This window comes from Chiloscyllium plagiosum, chromosome 20 (genome assembly GCF_004010195.1).
Source record: "Chiloscyllium plagiosum isolate BGI_BamShark_2017 chromosome 20, ASM401019v2, whole genome shotgun sequence".
Classification (NCBI taxonomy): Eukaryota; Metazoa; Chordata; class Chondrichthyes; order Orectolobiformes; family Hemiscylliidae; genus Chiloscyllium; species Chiloscyllium plagiosum.
Genome location: NC_057729.1, coordinates 61,725,221 through 61,738,398, shown reverse-complemented (window position 1 = coordinate 61,738,398; position 13,178 = coordinate 61,725,221). Strand labels below are relative to the sequence as shown.

Genomic DNA, 13,178 nt, shown 5'->3' with positions numbered 1-13,178 from the left:
GAGTTGTCATCATGTTGGAGTTGTCACCGTGTTGGAGTTGTCACCGTATTGGGGTTGTCACTGTGTTGGTGTTGTCACCGTGTTGGAGTTGTTACCGTGTTGGAGTTGTCATCGTGTTGGAGTTGTTACCGTGTTGGAGTTGGCACCGTGTTGGAGTTGTTACCGTGTTGGAGTTGTCACCGTGTTGGTGTTGTTACCGTGTTGGAGTTGTCACCGTGTTGGTGTTGTCATCATGTTGGAGTTGTCGCTGTGTTGGAGTTTTCACCGTGTTGGAGTTGTCACCGTGTTGGAGTTGTTACCATGTTGGAGTTGTCATTGTGTTGGAATTGTCACCGTGTTGGAATTGTCACCGTGTTGGAGTTGTCATCGTGTTGGAATTGTTACCGTGTTGGAGTTATCACTGTGAGTGCGTTATTAATCTGCAAATGTTGTGTTTGATGAATGTATCAGCCATTGATAATCTTCTCACTGATAAATTGTGGCATTGTGTAAAGGATGAGAAAGATGAAGAGAGCCAGGATGGCTATGACCAGCAGGCCAATGATATACCATTTGTAGTTTTTCCAGATAAAGAAGACAAAGGATTTCAGAGGGTTCATGAACCAGTTAAAGGATGTGTTTGGTCGACTGGAAAATAAGAGAAAGAGAAGATTTAGTCAAACTGTAAATATTGTACAAGGATTTGTATTATTTTACATAAGCTACATAATATTCTGTTTATCAAATTCTAAAAGCCATTTCTGTAATATTGAGGTTCTGATGAAGTATCTGAGAACTCTGGCAGAGGGATGGCAATGGAATGGAGCTGAGTGTAGATGAAACTCAGGAGCAAGGTCCAAGCAGATTAAATACTAGGGCAGTCCAGAAGCCGAGGAGACATGGGCAGAATAAGGCACACGCGTGGATCAGAAAGCTAAATTGTATCTATTTTAATGCAAGAAGCCTGATTGATATGGTGGATGAATTTAAAGAGTGTTAATCTGCATGTGGGAATATGATATTGTTGCAATCACTGAGACATGGTAAAGGGAAGGGCAGGACTGGCAGCATTGTATTCTTGATAAGGGAAACTATCACTGCAGTGATGAGGGAGAACATCCTAGACACCCCATTAAATGAGTTGATCTGGAGAGAGCTGAGAAATAAAAATGGGATGATTAGATTTCTGGGATTATACTATAGGCCTCCCAATAGTCAGAGGAATATAGAGGAGCAGATAATGAGGGCAATCACACAAAAGTGTGAGAGAAACAGGGTTATAGTTGTGAGGACTTCAATATTACTAACAATAACTAAGATCACCTTAGTGTGAAAGATGGGTGGAATTTTTAAAGTGCATCCAGGAGAGCTTTTTTGTGCCAGTAGTATTCACTCCTGCAAGGGCTATACAGTATCAGGCCGGAAGTACAGAAGGGATTAACCATTAATGAGAAGATCTAAGGAATATAGAAGTGTGGCCATTCAGTCCTTCAAGCCTGCTCCACTATTCAACATGATCGCTGATCATTCTACTCAATACCCTGTTCCTGCTTTCACCTTTAGCTCCAAGAACTACATCTCCTTAAGCATTTAACGTTTTGGCCTTAACTACTTCCTGTGGCAGAGAATTGCAGAGGCTCACCAATCTACGGGTGAAGAAATGACTCCTCATTTCAGTCCTAAATGACCTACCCCATATCATTAGACTGTGACCATTGGTTTTGGGCTCCCTGGTCATCTGGAACACTCTTGAGTTTGTCCTGTTAGTCGTGTTAAAATGTTTCAAAGTTTCTATGATATGTCCCCTTCATTCTTCTAAACTTTTAAATTAATTTAGTCCTAATGGATGCAGTCTTTCCTTATATGGTCAGTCCTGCCATCTCAAGAATCAGTCTGATAATTTGATATAGTAAATCTGTCAAGAATATAGAGGGAGATGTGAATGTGAATAGGCCTATGGACGTGGTGGGAATAGATGGATAGGATAAATTGACAAAGCCTTTTCCCTGGGGTGGGGGAGTCCAGAACTAGAGGACATAGGTTTAAGGTGAGAGGGGAAAGATATAAAAGAGACCTAAGGGGCAACGTTTTCACGCAGAGCTGCCAGAGGAAGTAGGGAGGCTAGTACAATTGCAATTGCAATGTTTAAAAGGCATTTGGATGGGTATATGAATAGAAAGGGTTTGGAGGGATATGGGCCGGGTGCTGGTAGGTGGGACTAGATTGGGATGGAATATCTGGTCGGCATGGACGGGTTGGACTGAAGGGTCTATTTCCATGCTGTACAAAAGAAAATGTAGGAAGTCCTGTGAGAGATGGGGCAGCTACTTGCAGGTAAGTCTATATTTGGAAAGTCGGTGTCTTTTAAGAACATAAAACATAAAAAAGTACGGGAGAAAGTGAGGACATCAGATGCTGGAGATCAGAGTAGAGAATGTAGTGCTGGAAAAACACAGCATGTCAGGCAGCATCCGAGGAGCAGGAGAATCAACGTTTCGGCCATAAGCCCTTCATCAGGAATCCCGAAACGTTGATTCCCCTGCTCCTCGGATGCTGCCTGACCTGCTTGGCTTTCCAGCATTACACTCATAAAACAGTACGGCACAGTACAGGCTTTTCAACCCTCAATATTGTGCTGATCTTTTATCCTACTCCAAGTTCAAACTAACCTACATACTCTTCAATTTACTATCATCCATGTGCCTATTTAAGAGTCACTTCAATGTCCTTGTGGGCGGCACGGTGGCACAGTGGTTAGCACTGCTGCCTCACAGCACCAGAGACCCGGGTTCAATTCCCGCCTCAGGCGACTGACTGTGTGGAGTTTGCACGTTCTCCCCGTGTCTGCGTGGGTTTCCTCTGGGTGCTCCGGTTTCCTCCCACAGTCCAAAGATGTGCAGGTCAGGTGAATTGGCCATGCTAAATTGCCCGTAGTGTTAGGTAAGGGGTAAATGTAGGGGTATGGGTGGGTTGCGCTTCGGCGGGTCGGTGTGGACTTGTTGGGCTGAAGGGCCTGTTTCCACACTGTAATGTAATCTAATTTTTAAAAAAATCTAATGTATCTGAATCTACTACCACTGCTCGCAGTGCATTCCATGCACCCACCATTCTCTGTGTAAAGAACCAACATCTGACATCTCCCCGATACCTTCCTCCAATCACCTTAAAATTATTCCCCTTGCAATAGACATTTCTAATGTGGGAAGAAGTCACTCTAGCTATGCCTCTCATCATCTTGTACACCTATATCAAGTCACCTCTCATCCTTCTTCGCTCCAATGAGAATAGTCCTATCTCCCTCAACCTTACTTCATAAGACATGCCCTCCAGTCCAGGCAGCATCCTGGTAAATCTCCTCCACACCCTTTCTAAGCTTCCACATCCTTCCTAAAATGAGGCGACCAGAACTGAACACAATATTCCAAGTGTGGTCTAGCCAGAGCTCTGTGGTGCAGCATAACCTCACGGCTCTTACTCTTAATCCCCCACTAATTAAAGCCAACATACAATACGCCACCTTAACAATCCTACCAACTTGGATGGCAACTTTGAGGCATCTATGGACATGGACCCCAAGATCCCTCTGTTCCTCCACTATGCCAAGAATCCTGCCTTTAAACTTGTCTTCTGTATTCAAATTTGACTTTCCAAAATGAATCACTTTACACTTTTCCAGGTTGAACTCCATCTGCCAACTATCAGCTCAGCTCTGCATCCTGTCAATGTCCCGTTGCAACTTACAATAGCCCTCCACACTATCCACCACTCCACCAACTTTTATATCAACAGCAAACCTACTAACCCACCCTTCCACTTCCTCATCCAAGTTGTTTATAAAAATCAATAACAGCAGAGTTCCCAGAACAGATCCCTGCAGAACACCAGTCATCATCACCGAGCTGCAGGCTTAATACTTTCCATCTACTGCTACCCTCTGTCTTCTATGGGCCAGCAAATTCTGTATGCTGACAGCTAAACCTCCCTGTATCCCATGCCTCCTTACTTTCTGAATGAGCCTATCATGCCTTGCTCAAATCCATGTACACTACATCCACTGCTCTACCTTCATCAATGTGTTTTGTCACATCTTCAAAGAGTTCAATAAGGCTTGTGAGGCATGACTTGCCCCTCACAAAGCCATGCTGACTACCTCTAATCAAACTATGGTTTTCCAAGTAATCATAAATCCTGTCTCTCAGAATCCTCTCAATAATTTGCCCACCACAGATGTAAGACTGACTGCTCTGTAATTCACAGGATTATCCTATTACTTTTCTTGAACAAAGGAATAACATATACCACCCTCTATCTGACACTACTCCAGTGGACAGTGAGGACGCAAAGAACATCGCCAAAGGTGCAGCAATCTCTTCCCTCACTTTCTGTAATAACCTCGAATATATCCTATCTGGCCCACGAGACTTATCTATCCTTATGTTTTTCAAATTTTTCAGCACATCCTCCTTCTTAAACATCAACCTGTTCGAGTGTATCAACCTGTTTCATGCTGTTCTCACAAATGACAAGGTCCCTCTCAGTAGTGAATACTGAAGCAAAGTATTCATTAAGGACCTCGCCTACCTCCTTCAACTTTAGGCACAAGTTCTCTCCACTGTCCCTGATTGGCCCTACCCTCACTCTGGCCATCCTCTTGTTTTTCACATAAGTGTAGAAAAGTAGTATAGTGAGATTACAGGGCAAGCATTTTCCTCTAAGGTTGAAGAGCAAGGGCAACAAGTTCAGGGAACCCTGAATGTGAAAGGATATTAAGAGTTTGATAAAGAACAAGAAGTAAGCATATGTTCAGGTATAGTGCATTAAAAACAGGGTAGTCCTTAAAAAGTACATACTGTAGAGTGTAGTTGATTGCTTAAAAGTGAAATTAGGAAGTCACGAAATAGCTTTGGCAGATAAGATTAGGGAAAATACCATGGCATTTAAAGGCATGTTAAGAATAAGAGACCTATTAAAGACCAACAGGGCAATCTATGTGTGGAGCAGAGGACGTGGATGAAGTCTTAGATGAATATTTCTCATATGCATTCATAAATGAGAAAAACATTGAAATTAGGGATTTCAGTTGGGAATGGTAGGGTTCTTGAACACATTAAAATTAATAAGGAGGAAGCACCAGATGTTTTAGCAAGCGTAAAGATGCATAAATCCTCAGGGCTTGATGAGGTGTATCCCAGGCTGCTGTGGGAAAAAAGACAAAGGGAGGCAAGGGAAGAGATTGTTTGGGCCCTGGCAGAAATATTTAATACTTTGGGCAAAGGTGAAGTGCCAGATGAGCAGCAGGGATGTCAGGTAATTACAGGCAATCTGATGTCAGTGGTAGGGAAATTATTGGAAAAACATCTGAGGATCAGGATTAAACAAAGGTTGAAAAGGCAGAGATTGATCAGGGTCAGTCAGAATGGATTTTTTGGAGGGAGATTCTGTCTGACTAATTTAATTGAGTTTATTAAAAAGAACAAAATATATTGATGAAGATGACACAGTTGATGTGGTTTACATGGACTTCAGTATGGCCTTTAATAAGATTCCACATGGAAGGATGTTCCAAAAGTTAAGAGCCACACAGGATTCAAGGCAAGTGGCAAACTGGATCCAAAACTGCCTTATTAACAGGAGACAAAGAGTTGTTTTTATATTATGAAGCCTGTGACCAAAGGTGTACCACAGAGTACGATGCTGAATGCTTGCAAATTGTTATGTACATTAATGACTTGGATGTGAACATAGAAGGTATAATTAGTAAGTTTTAAGATGACACAAAAATTGGTAGTGTTATTGACAGTGAGGAGATGGTCTCAGGCTACAGTCTGATATTCATCAGCTGGTAAACTGGGCAGAGCAGTGGCAGTTGGAGTTTAATCCTGATAAGTGCAAGATGACACATCTTGGGAGGTCTAATGAGGTGAGGATATGCACAATGCATGATTGGTCCTTAGGGAGTACTGAGGAACAAAGGAACAATCTTTCTGGGCTAAATTTATATCAATGCTTTCTTTACTATATTGTGGTGAGAGAGACTGACTGAGTTCAGCACCATATTCCTCACTTCGACTTCATGTATTTCCATGTTGGAACTGTCATATAATCCAACGTAGGGAAGTAGGAAATCAAACATTTTAGCTTGGAGCAAAAATAACCAGGTGCTTACGTGGGATTGTGTGGAGGTGACAAGAGTTTGGTGTCTGGCTGCACAGTCAGTGAACTGATGCACAGTCTCCTTTTTTTTGGAAGGCACACCATACCTTGTACCACACAGGCACTTGACAAGCTAGCAGCAGACTATTCAGCAACATTGTGGATCCCAGCAGTGCAAGTTCCACTCACTGAGAGCTGCCATCAAATCAGAGGCTAGCAGCTTTTCTGTCGTTACGAGCTGATTAAGGAGCTACCCAGCAATGGGGGGACAAAGAGTTCATTCGCAGAGGATGTATGGGTAAACATGTGTCAGCAGCTAGTGCAGGGAATGGCTTGCTGTGGAGCCTCCCATTCCAGATGCTGGATCCCTCAACCAGGTGTTGAAAGTCAGCACAGTAAGAGCTAAGGTACTGCTAGGGGCACTAATGGTGCAGCGGTAGATCATGACTCTGGACCAAGACACCAGGGTTCAAAACTGATCTGCTCCAGACATATGTAATATGTCTGAACAGGTTAATTAGAAAAATATCTAATGTCTCTTATGACTCTAATTTAGAACAATTCTGTGGAAGTTTCAGAGTCATTTTGAACAGAGCAGCACGGAGAGAGGGCGGAGAGAAACAAGGGCTACCGGGTAAGTCAGTTTACTTACCTTGAGAGTCGGGTCTCCATTTTGAACAGAGTGGCGAGGAGAGAGAGCAGAGAGAAGCGAGGGCTGCCAGGTAAGTCAGTTTATCCCATTTAAAAAGGGACTAACCTCAAGAGTCGGGCCTCCATTTTGAACAGAGTGGCAAGGAGAGAGGGCGGAGAGAAATAAGGGCTGCCGGGAAGTTTTAAGGTGGAGGAAGCAAGGATCTAGCATAGCTTTAGAGGATTACAGGCTTAGTAGAAAGGAGCTCAGAAATGGACTGAGGAGAGCCAGGAGGGGCACGAGAAAGGCTTGGCAGGAAGGATGAGAGAGAACCCAAAGGCATTTTATTCATACGTGAGGAATAAGAGAATGATCAGGGAGAAGGTAGGGTCGGTCAGGGATAGCGTAGGGAACTTGTACGTGGAGTGTGAGCAGATAGGGGAAGCCCTAAATGAGTTTTTTTGCTTTGGTTTTGAATGAGAACTTTGAGGAGCTGGGAAACAGACTTGAACACATCAAGATTGATGAAGTTAAGTGCTGGAAATTTTGGCAAACATTAAGATTGATAAGTCCCCAAGGTATGACCAGATTTATCCTAGGTTGCTCCGGGAAGCGAGAAAGGAGGTTGCTAAGCCACTGGCGAAGATCTTTGCTTCCTCACTCTCCATGGGAGTCGTACCGGAGGACGGGAGGGAGGCAAATGTTCCTCTTTTCAAAAAGGGGAATAGGAAATTCCTGGCAATTACAGACCAGTCAGTCTTACGTCTGGGGTCAGCAAGATTTTGGAAAGAATTCTGAGGGATAGGATTTATGAATATTTGGAAAAGCATAGCGTGATTAAAGGCAGTCAGCATGGCTTGGTGAGGGGTAGGTCATGCCCCACAAATCTTGTTGAGTTCTTTGAGGAGGTGATGAGACAGGTCGATGAAAGTCAAGTAGTCGATGTGGTGTATATGGACTTCAGCAAGGTATTTGATAAGGTTCCCCATGGTAGACTCATTCATAAAGTCAGGAGGTCTGGGATACAGGGAGATTTGGCTGTCTGGAATCAGAATTGGTTGGCTGACAGAAGGCAGAGAGTGGTTGTAGATGGAAAGTATTCTGCCTAGAGGTCAGTGTTGAGTGGTGTCCCGCAGGGCTCTGTTCTTGGGTATCTGCTCTTTGTAGTTTTTATAAATGACTTGGATGAGGAGGTTGAGGGGTGGGTTAGTCAATTTGCCGATGACACAAAGATTGGAGGTGCTGTTGATAGTAGTGATGGTATTGCAGACTGCAGCGTGACATAGACAGGATGCAGAGCTGGGCTGAGAAATGGCAGATGGAGTTCAACCTGGATAAATGCAAAGTGATGCATTTATGGTGTTCAAGTGCATAGATCCCTCAAAGTTGCCATCCGAGTGGATAGGGTTGTTAAGAAAGCATAAGAGGAGGATCGAGTTTAAGAGCTGTGAAGCTTTGCTATAAGACCCTGGTGAGACCACACTTGAAGTATTGTGCCCAGTCCTGGTCGCCCTATTATAAGAAAGATACGGAGGCTTTGGAGAGGGTGCAAAAAAGGTGTACCAGGATACTGCCTGGACTGGAGGGCTTATCTTACGAAGAGAGGTTAACTAAACTCAGATTTTTCTCTCTGGAGAGAAGGAGGAATAGAGGGTGATCTGATTGAGATATATAAGGCAATGAGACCGTGTCTGACTGCAGATCAGAAGGTTGTGTGTTCAAGTCATGTTGTGCTTAAAGGAAGCTCAATTTCACATTCTCCCCGTGTCTGCGTGGGTTTCCTCCGGGTGCTCCGGTTTCCTCCCACAATCCAAAGATGTGCAGGTTAGGTGAATTGGCCATGCTAAATTGCCCGTAGTGTTAGGTGAAGGGCGAAATGTAGGGGAATAGGTCTGGGTGGGTCTCTCTTCGGAGGGTCGGTGTGGACTTGTTGGGCCAAAGGGCCTGTTTTCGCACTGTATTGAACCTAATCTAAATCTAAACGAGAGACATGGATAGAGTCAATAGCCAGAGACTTTTCCCCAGGGCAGGATTGACTGGCACAAGGGGTCATAGTTTTAAGATATTAGGAAGAAGGTATAGCGGAGACATCAGAGATAGGTTCTTTATGCAGAGAATTGTGAATGTATGCAATGCATTGCCAGTGGTGGTGGTGGAAGCAGACTCATCAGGGACATTTAAGCGATTGCTGGACATGCATATGGACAGCAGTGAATTGAGGGATGTGTAGGTCAGGTTATTTTATTTTAGATTAGGAATAATCCTCGGCACAACATTGTGGGCCAAAGGGCCTGTTCTGTGCTGTACTTTTCTATGTTCTATGTTCATAATCATAGAGTCAGAGTTGTACAGCATGGAAACAGACCCTTCAGTCTAACTCTTCCACGCCGACCAGATATCCTAAATTAAACTAATCCCCATTTGCCAGTATTTGGTCCATATCCCTCTATGCATGTATGCATTCAGACACCTTGTAAATGTTACATAGCTCATATGTCATATTCTCCCTTACACTCGAGTAAAATTAAACTATGATGAATGTTGTAAATGTACCAGCCTTCACCAACTCCTCTGGCAGTTCATTCCGTATACACACCACCCACTGTGTGAAAACGTTGGTCTGCAGATTCCTTTTATATCTTTATATTTAACCCTCACACCTTAAACCTATTCCCTCTAGTTTTGGACTCCCCTACCCTGGAAATAAAAGACCTTTGCTATTTATCTTATCCATGCCCCTCATGATTTTATAAACCTCTATAAGGTTACCCCTCAGCCTTTAATGCTTCTGAGCATATACTCCCAGTTTATTCAGCCAATCCCTATAGCTCAAATTCTCCAACTCTGGCAACATCCTTGTAAATCTTTTGTACACTCTTCCAAGTTTAACAACATCTCTTGAATAGCAGAGACCAGAATTGAATACAATAAGCCTATAAATGTCCTGTACAGCAACAACATGACATCCCAACTCCTATATTCAATGCACTGACCAATAAAGGAAAGTGTACCAAAATGTCTTCTGCACTATCCCATCCTATTTGAGTGTAAGGGAAGAATACAATGTATGAGCTATGTAACTGAATAATCAATACAGTCCAGTTTTGACAAAGGGTCAGTTAGACTTGAAACATCAGCTCTTTTCTCTCCTTACAGATGCTGCCAGACCTGCTGAGATTTTCCAGCATTTTCTCTTTTGGAATCAATACACTCTGTAGTGATGAAAGATGTATAATTTGTAGGACTTAATGGCATATTTGGAATTTATCTTTCCAAATAGAGGCAGATTGGTGTTGGTTACTTCCGTGAGGGTCCTACACTTATCATGCTCCCACACAGTTAAACACCTCCTACTATAAATCTTGTCATGCAAGAGGGCACAAGATTCTTCCCACAATCTTTGTGGTTTCACATTTGCAGCATTCATCATCATTATTCACTTACTTGGGCTTCTCAAGTGGTTCAGGTTCCTTCCGTCCAAGGCCAACGGGGCGTTTTTCAGCTTCCTCCACAGTCAACAAATGCATTTCAGCCTCTAATTTACCCTGTCACAAAGAAGAATAAAGATTCGTAAAGTTCCCTATTTTGTCTTTCAAAATGGTCTCCCTCATCTGCCTATGATATGACTGTAGTCTGTATTTAGCTGGCACAGTTGAAGAGATAGCAAGAGTTCCTGTTCCTTTCTGTGCCAAGGGATCTGATCCTGATGATGCTACTGAGAAACGTGTAGATTTACATGTAGATTTATTTATATTTTCAAAAAATATTAAACTTTGAGAGACTGGTATTCTTTTAATGGACTGAACTCTGATGGCTAGTTTTCATGTTTCATTGCCAGAAATCAGCTCAGGTAGGTTTTTGTGATTAGAATAAATGGCAGTTGTTATGGCTGCAAATTGGATTGAAGCCAAATTTTGAAAATACAAATCTAGTTGAATAGGATTTCAACACTTCCTTTGATGGCAAAAGCAAATTGTATTGTATTGAGGTTATGTTAATTGGGTGAATATTAGTCTCGGTGCAGACATTTAGGTGCAGTTAACATCTCCTGGAACAGAGCAAACTCCCGGCCCTGTTCCATCCAGACTGGAGCAGAACTTGATTCTAAAACTTTATCTCAGAACCAACAGTCTTCACCATAGACACAAGAAACTCAAAAAAACATTAAAAATTTGTAGAATGGTATTTGACGCTTAAAGACATTACATAATGTCACCAATTTTTTTTCTGTGCTGAGAGATATCAACATGTCAGAAAAGAACTGACACTGAGTAACATGAGTGATGGGTCACAAAGTTATAGCTCCCCTGAAGATGTGGGGGCAGAGGGAGAGGAATGGTGGTGGAATGCAGGATGTCAGCCAGGGAAAAATATAAAATTACTCATTATGGAAAGGGTTCAGTGTCTGATGCCACATACCACTTCTTGCCCCCATTACAACATGACTCATGTTCGGGAGGTATTGGGTGGCTTGACTGCCCGTGGGGCTAAGTGGTGAATGAATGAGAGAACCACACTATGTGTCCAGCTCACTGCATAAAATTCGGCAGACTGATCACCAGGCAAGAGGCCCTCCCAACAAAAGTTTAACCCCTGCCTTTCATTGGGGCCTATTAATGTGACTGAGGAATGACTCCAGATTCCCTCTCGGAGTAGTGGTCCTGTGGCACTGCTATGACATGAACACTGCCAGTCATTTGATTGATTGGCAGTTCCCTAAGGAGACACATTCACCAACTCCTGAAGCCAATTAATACCCAACGGCTGTTAAATTACTGTAGCATAGAACATAGAACATATAAATAGAACAATACAGCACAGAACAGGCCCTTCGGCCCACGATGTTGTGCCGAACATTTGTCCTAGCTTAAGCACCCATCAATGTACTTATCCAATTGCCACTTAAAGTTCGCCAATGATTCTGACTCTGCCACTCCCACAGGCAGCGCATTCCATGCCCCCACCACTCTCTGGGTAAAGAACCCACCCCTGACATCTCCCCTATACCTTCCACCCTTCACCTTAAATTTATGTCCCCTTGTAACACTCTGTTGTACCCGGGGAAACAGTTTCTGATCTGTCTACTCTATCTATTCCTCTGATCATCTTATAAACCTCTATCAAGTCACCCCTCATCCTTCGCCGTTCCAACGAGAAAAGGCCGAGAACTCTCAACCTATCCTCGTACGACTTCCTCTCCATTCCAGGCAACATCCTGGTAAATCTTCTCTGCACCCTCTCCAAAGCTTCCACATCTTTCCTAAAGTGAGGCGACCAGAACTGCACACAGTACTCCAACTGTGGCCTAACCAAAGTCCTGTACAGCTGCAACATCACTTCACAACTCTTGAATTCAATCCCTCTGCTAATGAACGATAATACTCCATAGGCCTTCTTACAAACTCTATCCACCTGAGTGGCAACCTTCAAAGATCTATGTACATAGACCCCAAGATCCCTCTGTTCCTCCACCTGACTAAGAACCCTACCATTAACCCTGTATTCCGCATTCTTATTTGTTCTTCCAAAATGGACAACCTCACACTTGGCAGGGTTGAACTCCATCTGCCACTCCTCAGCCCAGCTCTGCATCATATCTAAGTCCCTCTGCAGCCGACAACAGCCCTCCTCACTGTCCACAACTCCACCTATCTTCGTATCATCTCAAACCCACAAGTTGTGAATCACAATCTTAATAACAATAGAGAATCCTCTCTTGCTTTTTAGTGCACCACAGAGCTGTGCTAGACATCATGCACGAGCAACCAATGATACTGTTTTTGTGTCTTTCACCAAGCATCTGTTTATCCTCGCTTCCCTTTCCAGTGCGTGGTCCTTATCCATGTGCGGTCTGGCTTTGTAAGTGTTCAGCTAAATATTTCAGAAATGTTCTGATGACTCTCAGTTTTACCCCGCTTTCAGACAGTGAATTCCAGACAAACAACATTCTCAGAATCAAAACGTTCTTCCTGAATCGCCACTAAACCTCGTAACTCTTGTATTTAATTTACCTACCGAGTTATTAATCCTTTCCATAAGAAGATTATTCCTATCACACATATTCATATTCTTACTGTGCATGTTAATCACTCAACCCTCTCTGGTATCAAGGAAACAGCCCCAGACTTTTCGTCCATCTTCATCGAGGGAATGGTCCAGTTCAGGAAACATCTTGGTCAATCTCATCTGAACACTCTCTCGTGCAATCACAAGCTTCCTGCAATCTGGCGATCAGAATGAACCAAGTTGCTCCAAAGCAAAAAGGCACGGTGGCACAGTGGTTAGCACTGCTGCCTCACAACGCCAGAGACCCGGGTTCAATTCCCGCCTCAGGCGACTGACTGTGGAGTTTGCACGTTCTCCCCGTGTCTGCGTGGGTTTCCTCCGGGTGCTCCGGTTTCCTCCCACAGTCCAA

The 13,178-nt window shown here is 43.4% G+C and overlaps 1 protein-coding gene across 1 annotated transcript in view; it reads right to left on the bottom strand.

Moving 5' to 3' along the window:
- Window positions 1-437: 437 nt before the first annotated feature.
- The window catches only part of LOC122559891 (fer-1-like protein 4), a 349,022-nt gene continuing 336,281 nt past the window's right edge, over window positions 438-13,178 (bottom strand). The window contains exons 42-44 of the mRNA XM_043709999.1: window positions 12,890-12,987; window positions 10,208-10,308; window positions 438-627 (exon numbers count right to left, since the gene is read on the bottom strand). Of these exons, the coding sequence (XP_043565934.1) occupies window positions 447-627; window positions 10,208-10,308; window positions 12,890-12,987 (380 nt within the window). The 3' untranslated portion in view covers window positions 438-446. The remainder of the gene's footprint in view (window positions 628-10,207; window positions 10,309-12,889; window positions 12,988-13,178) is intronic.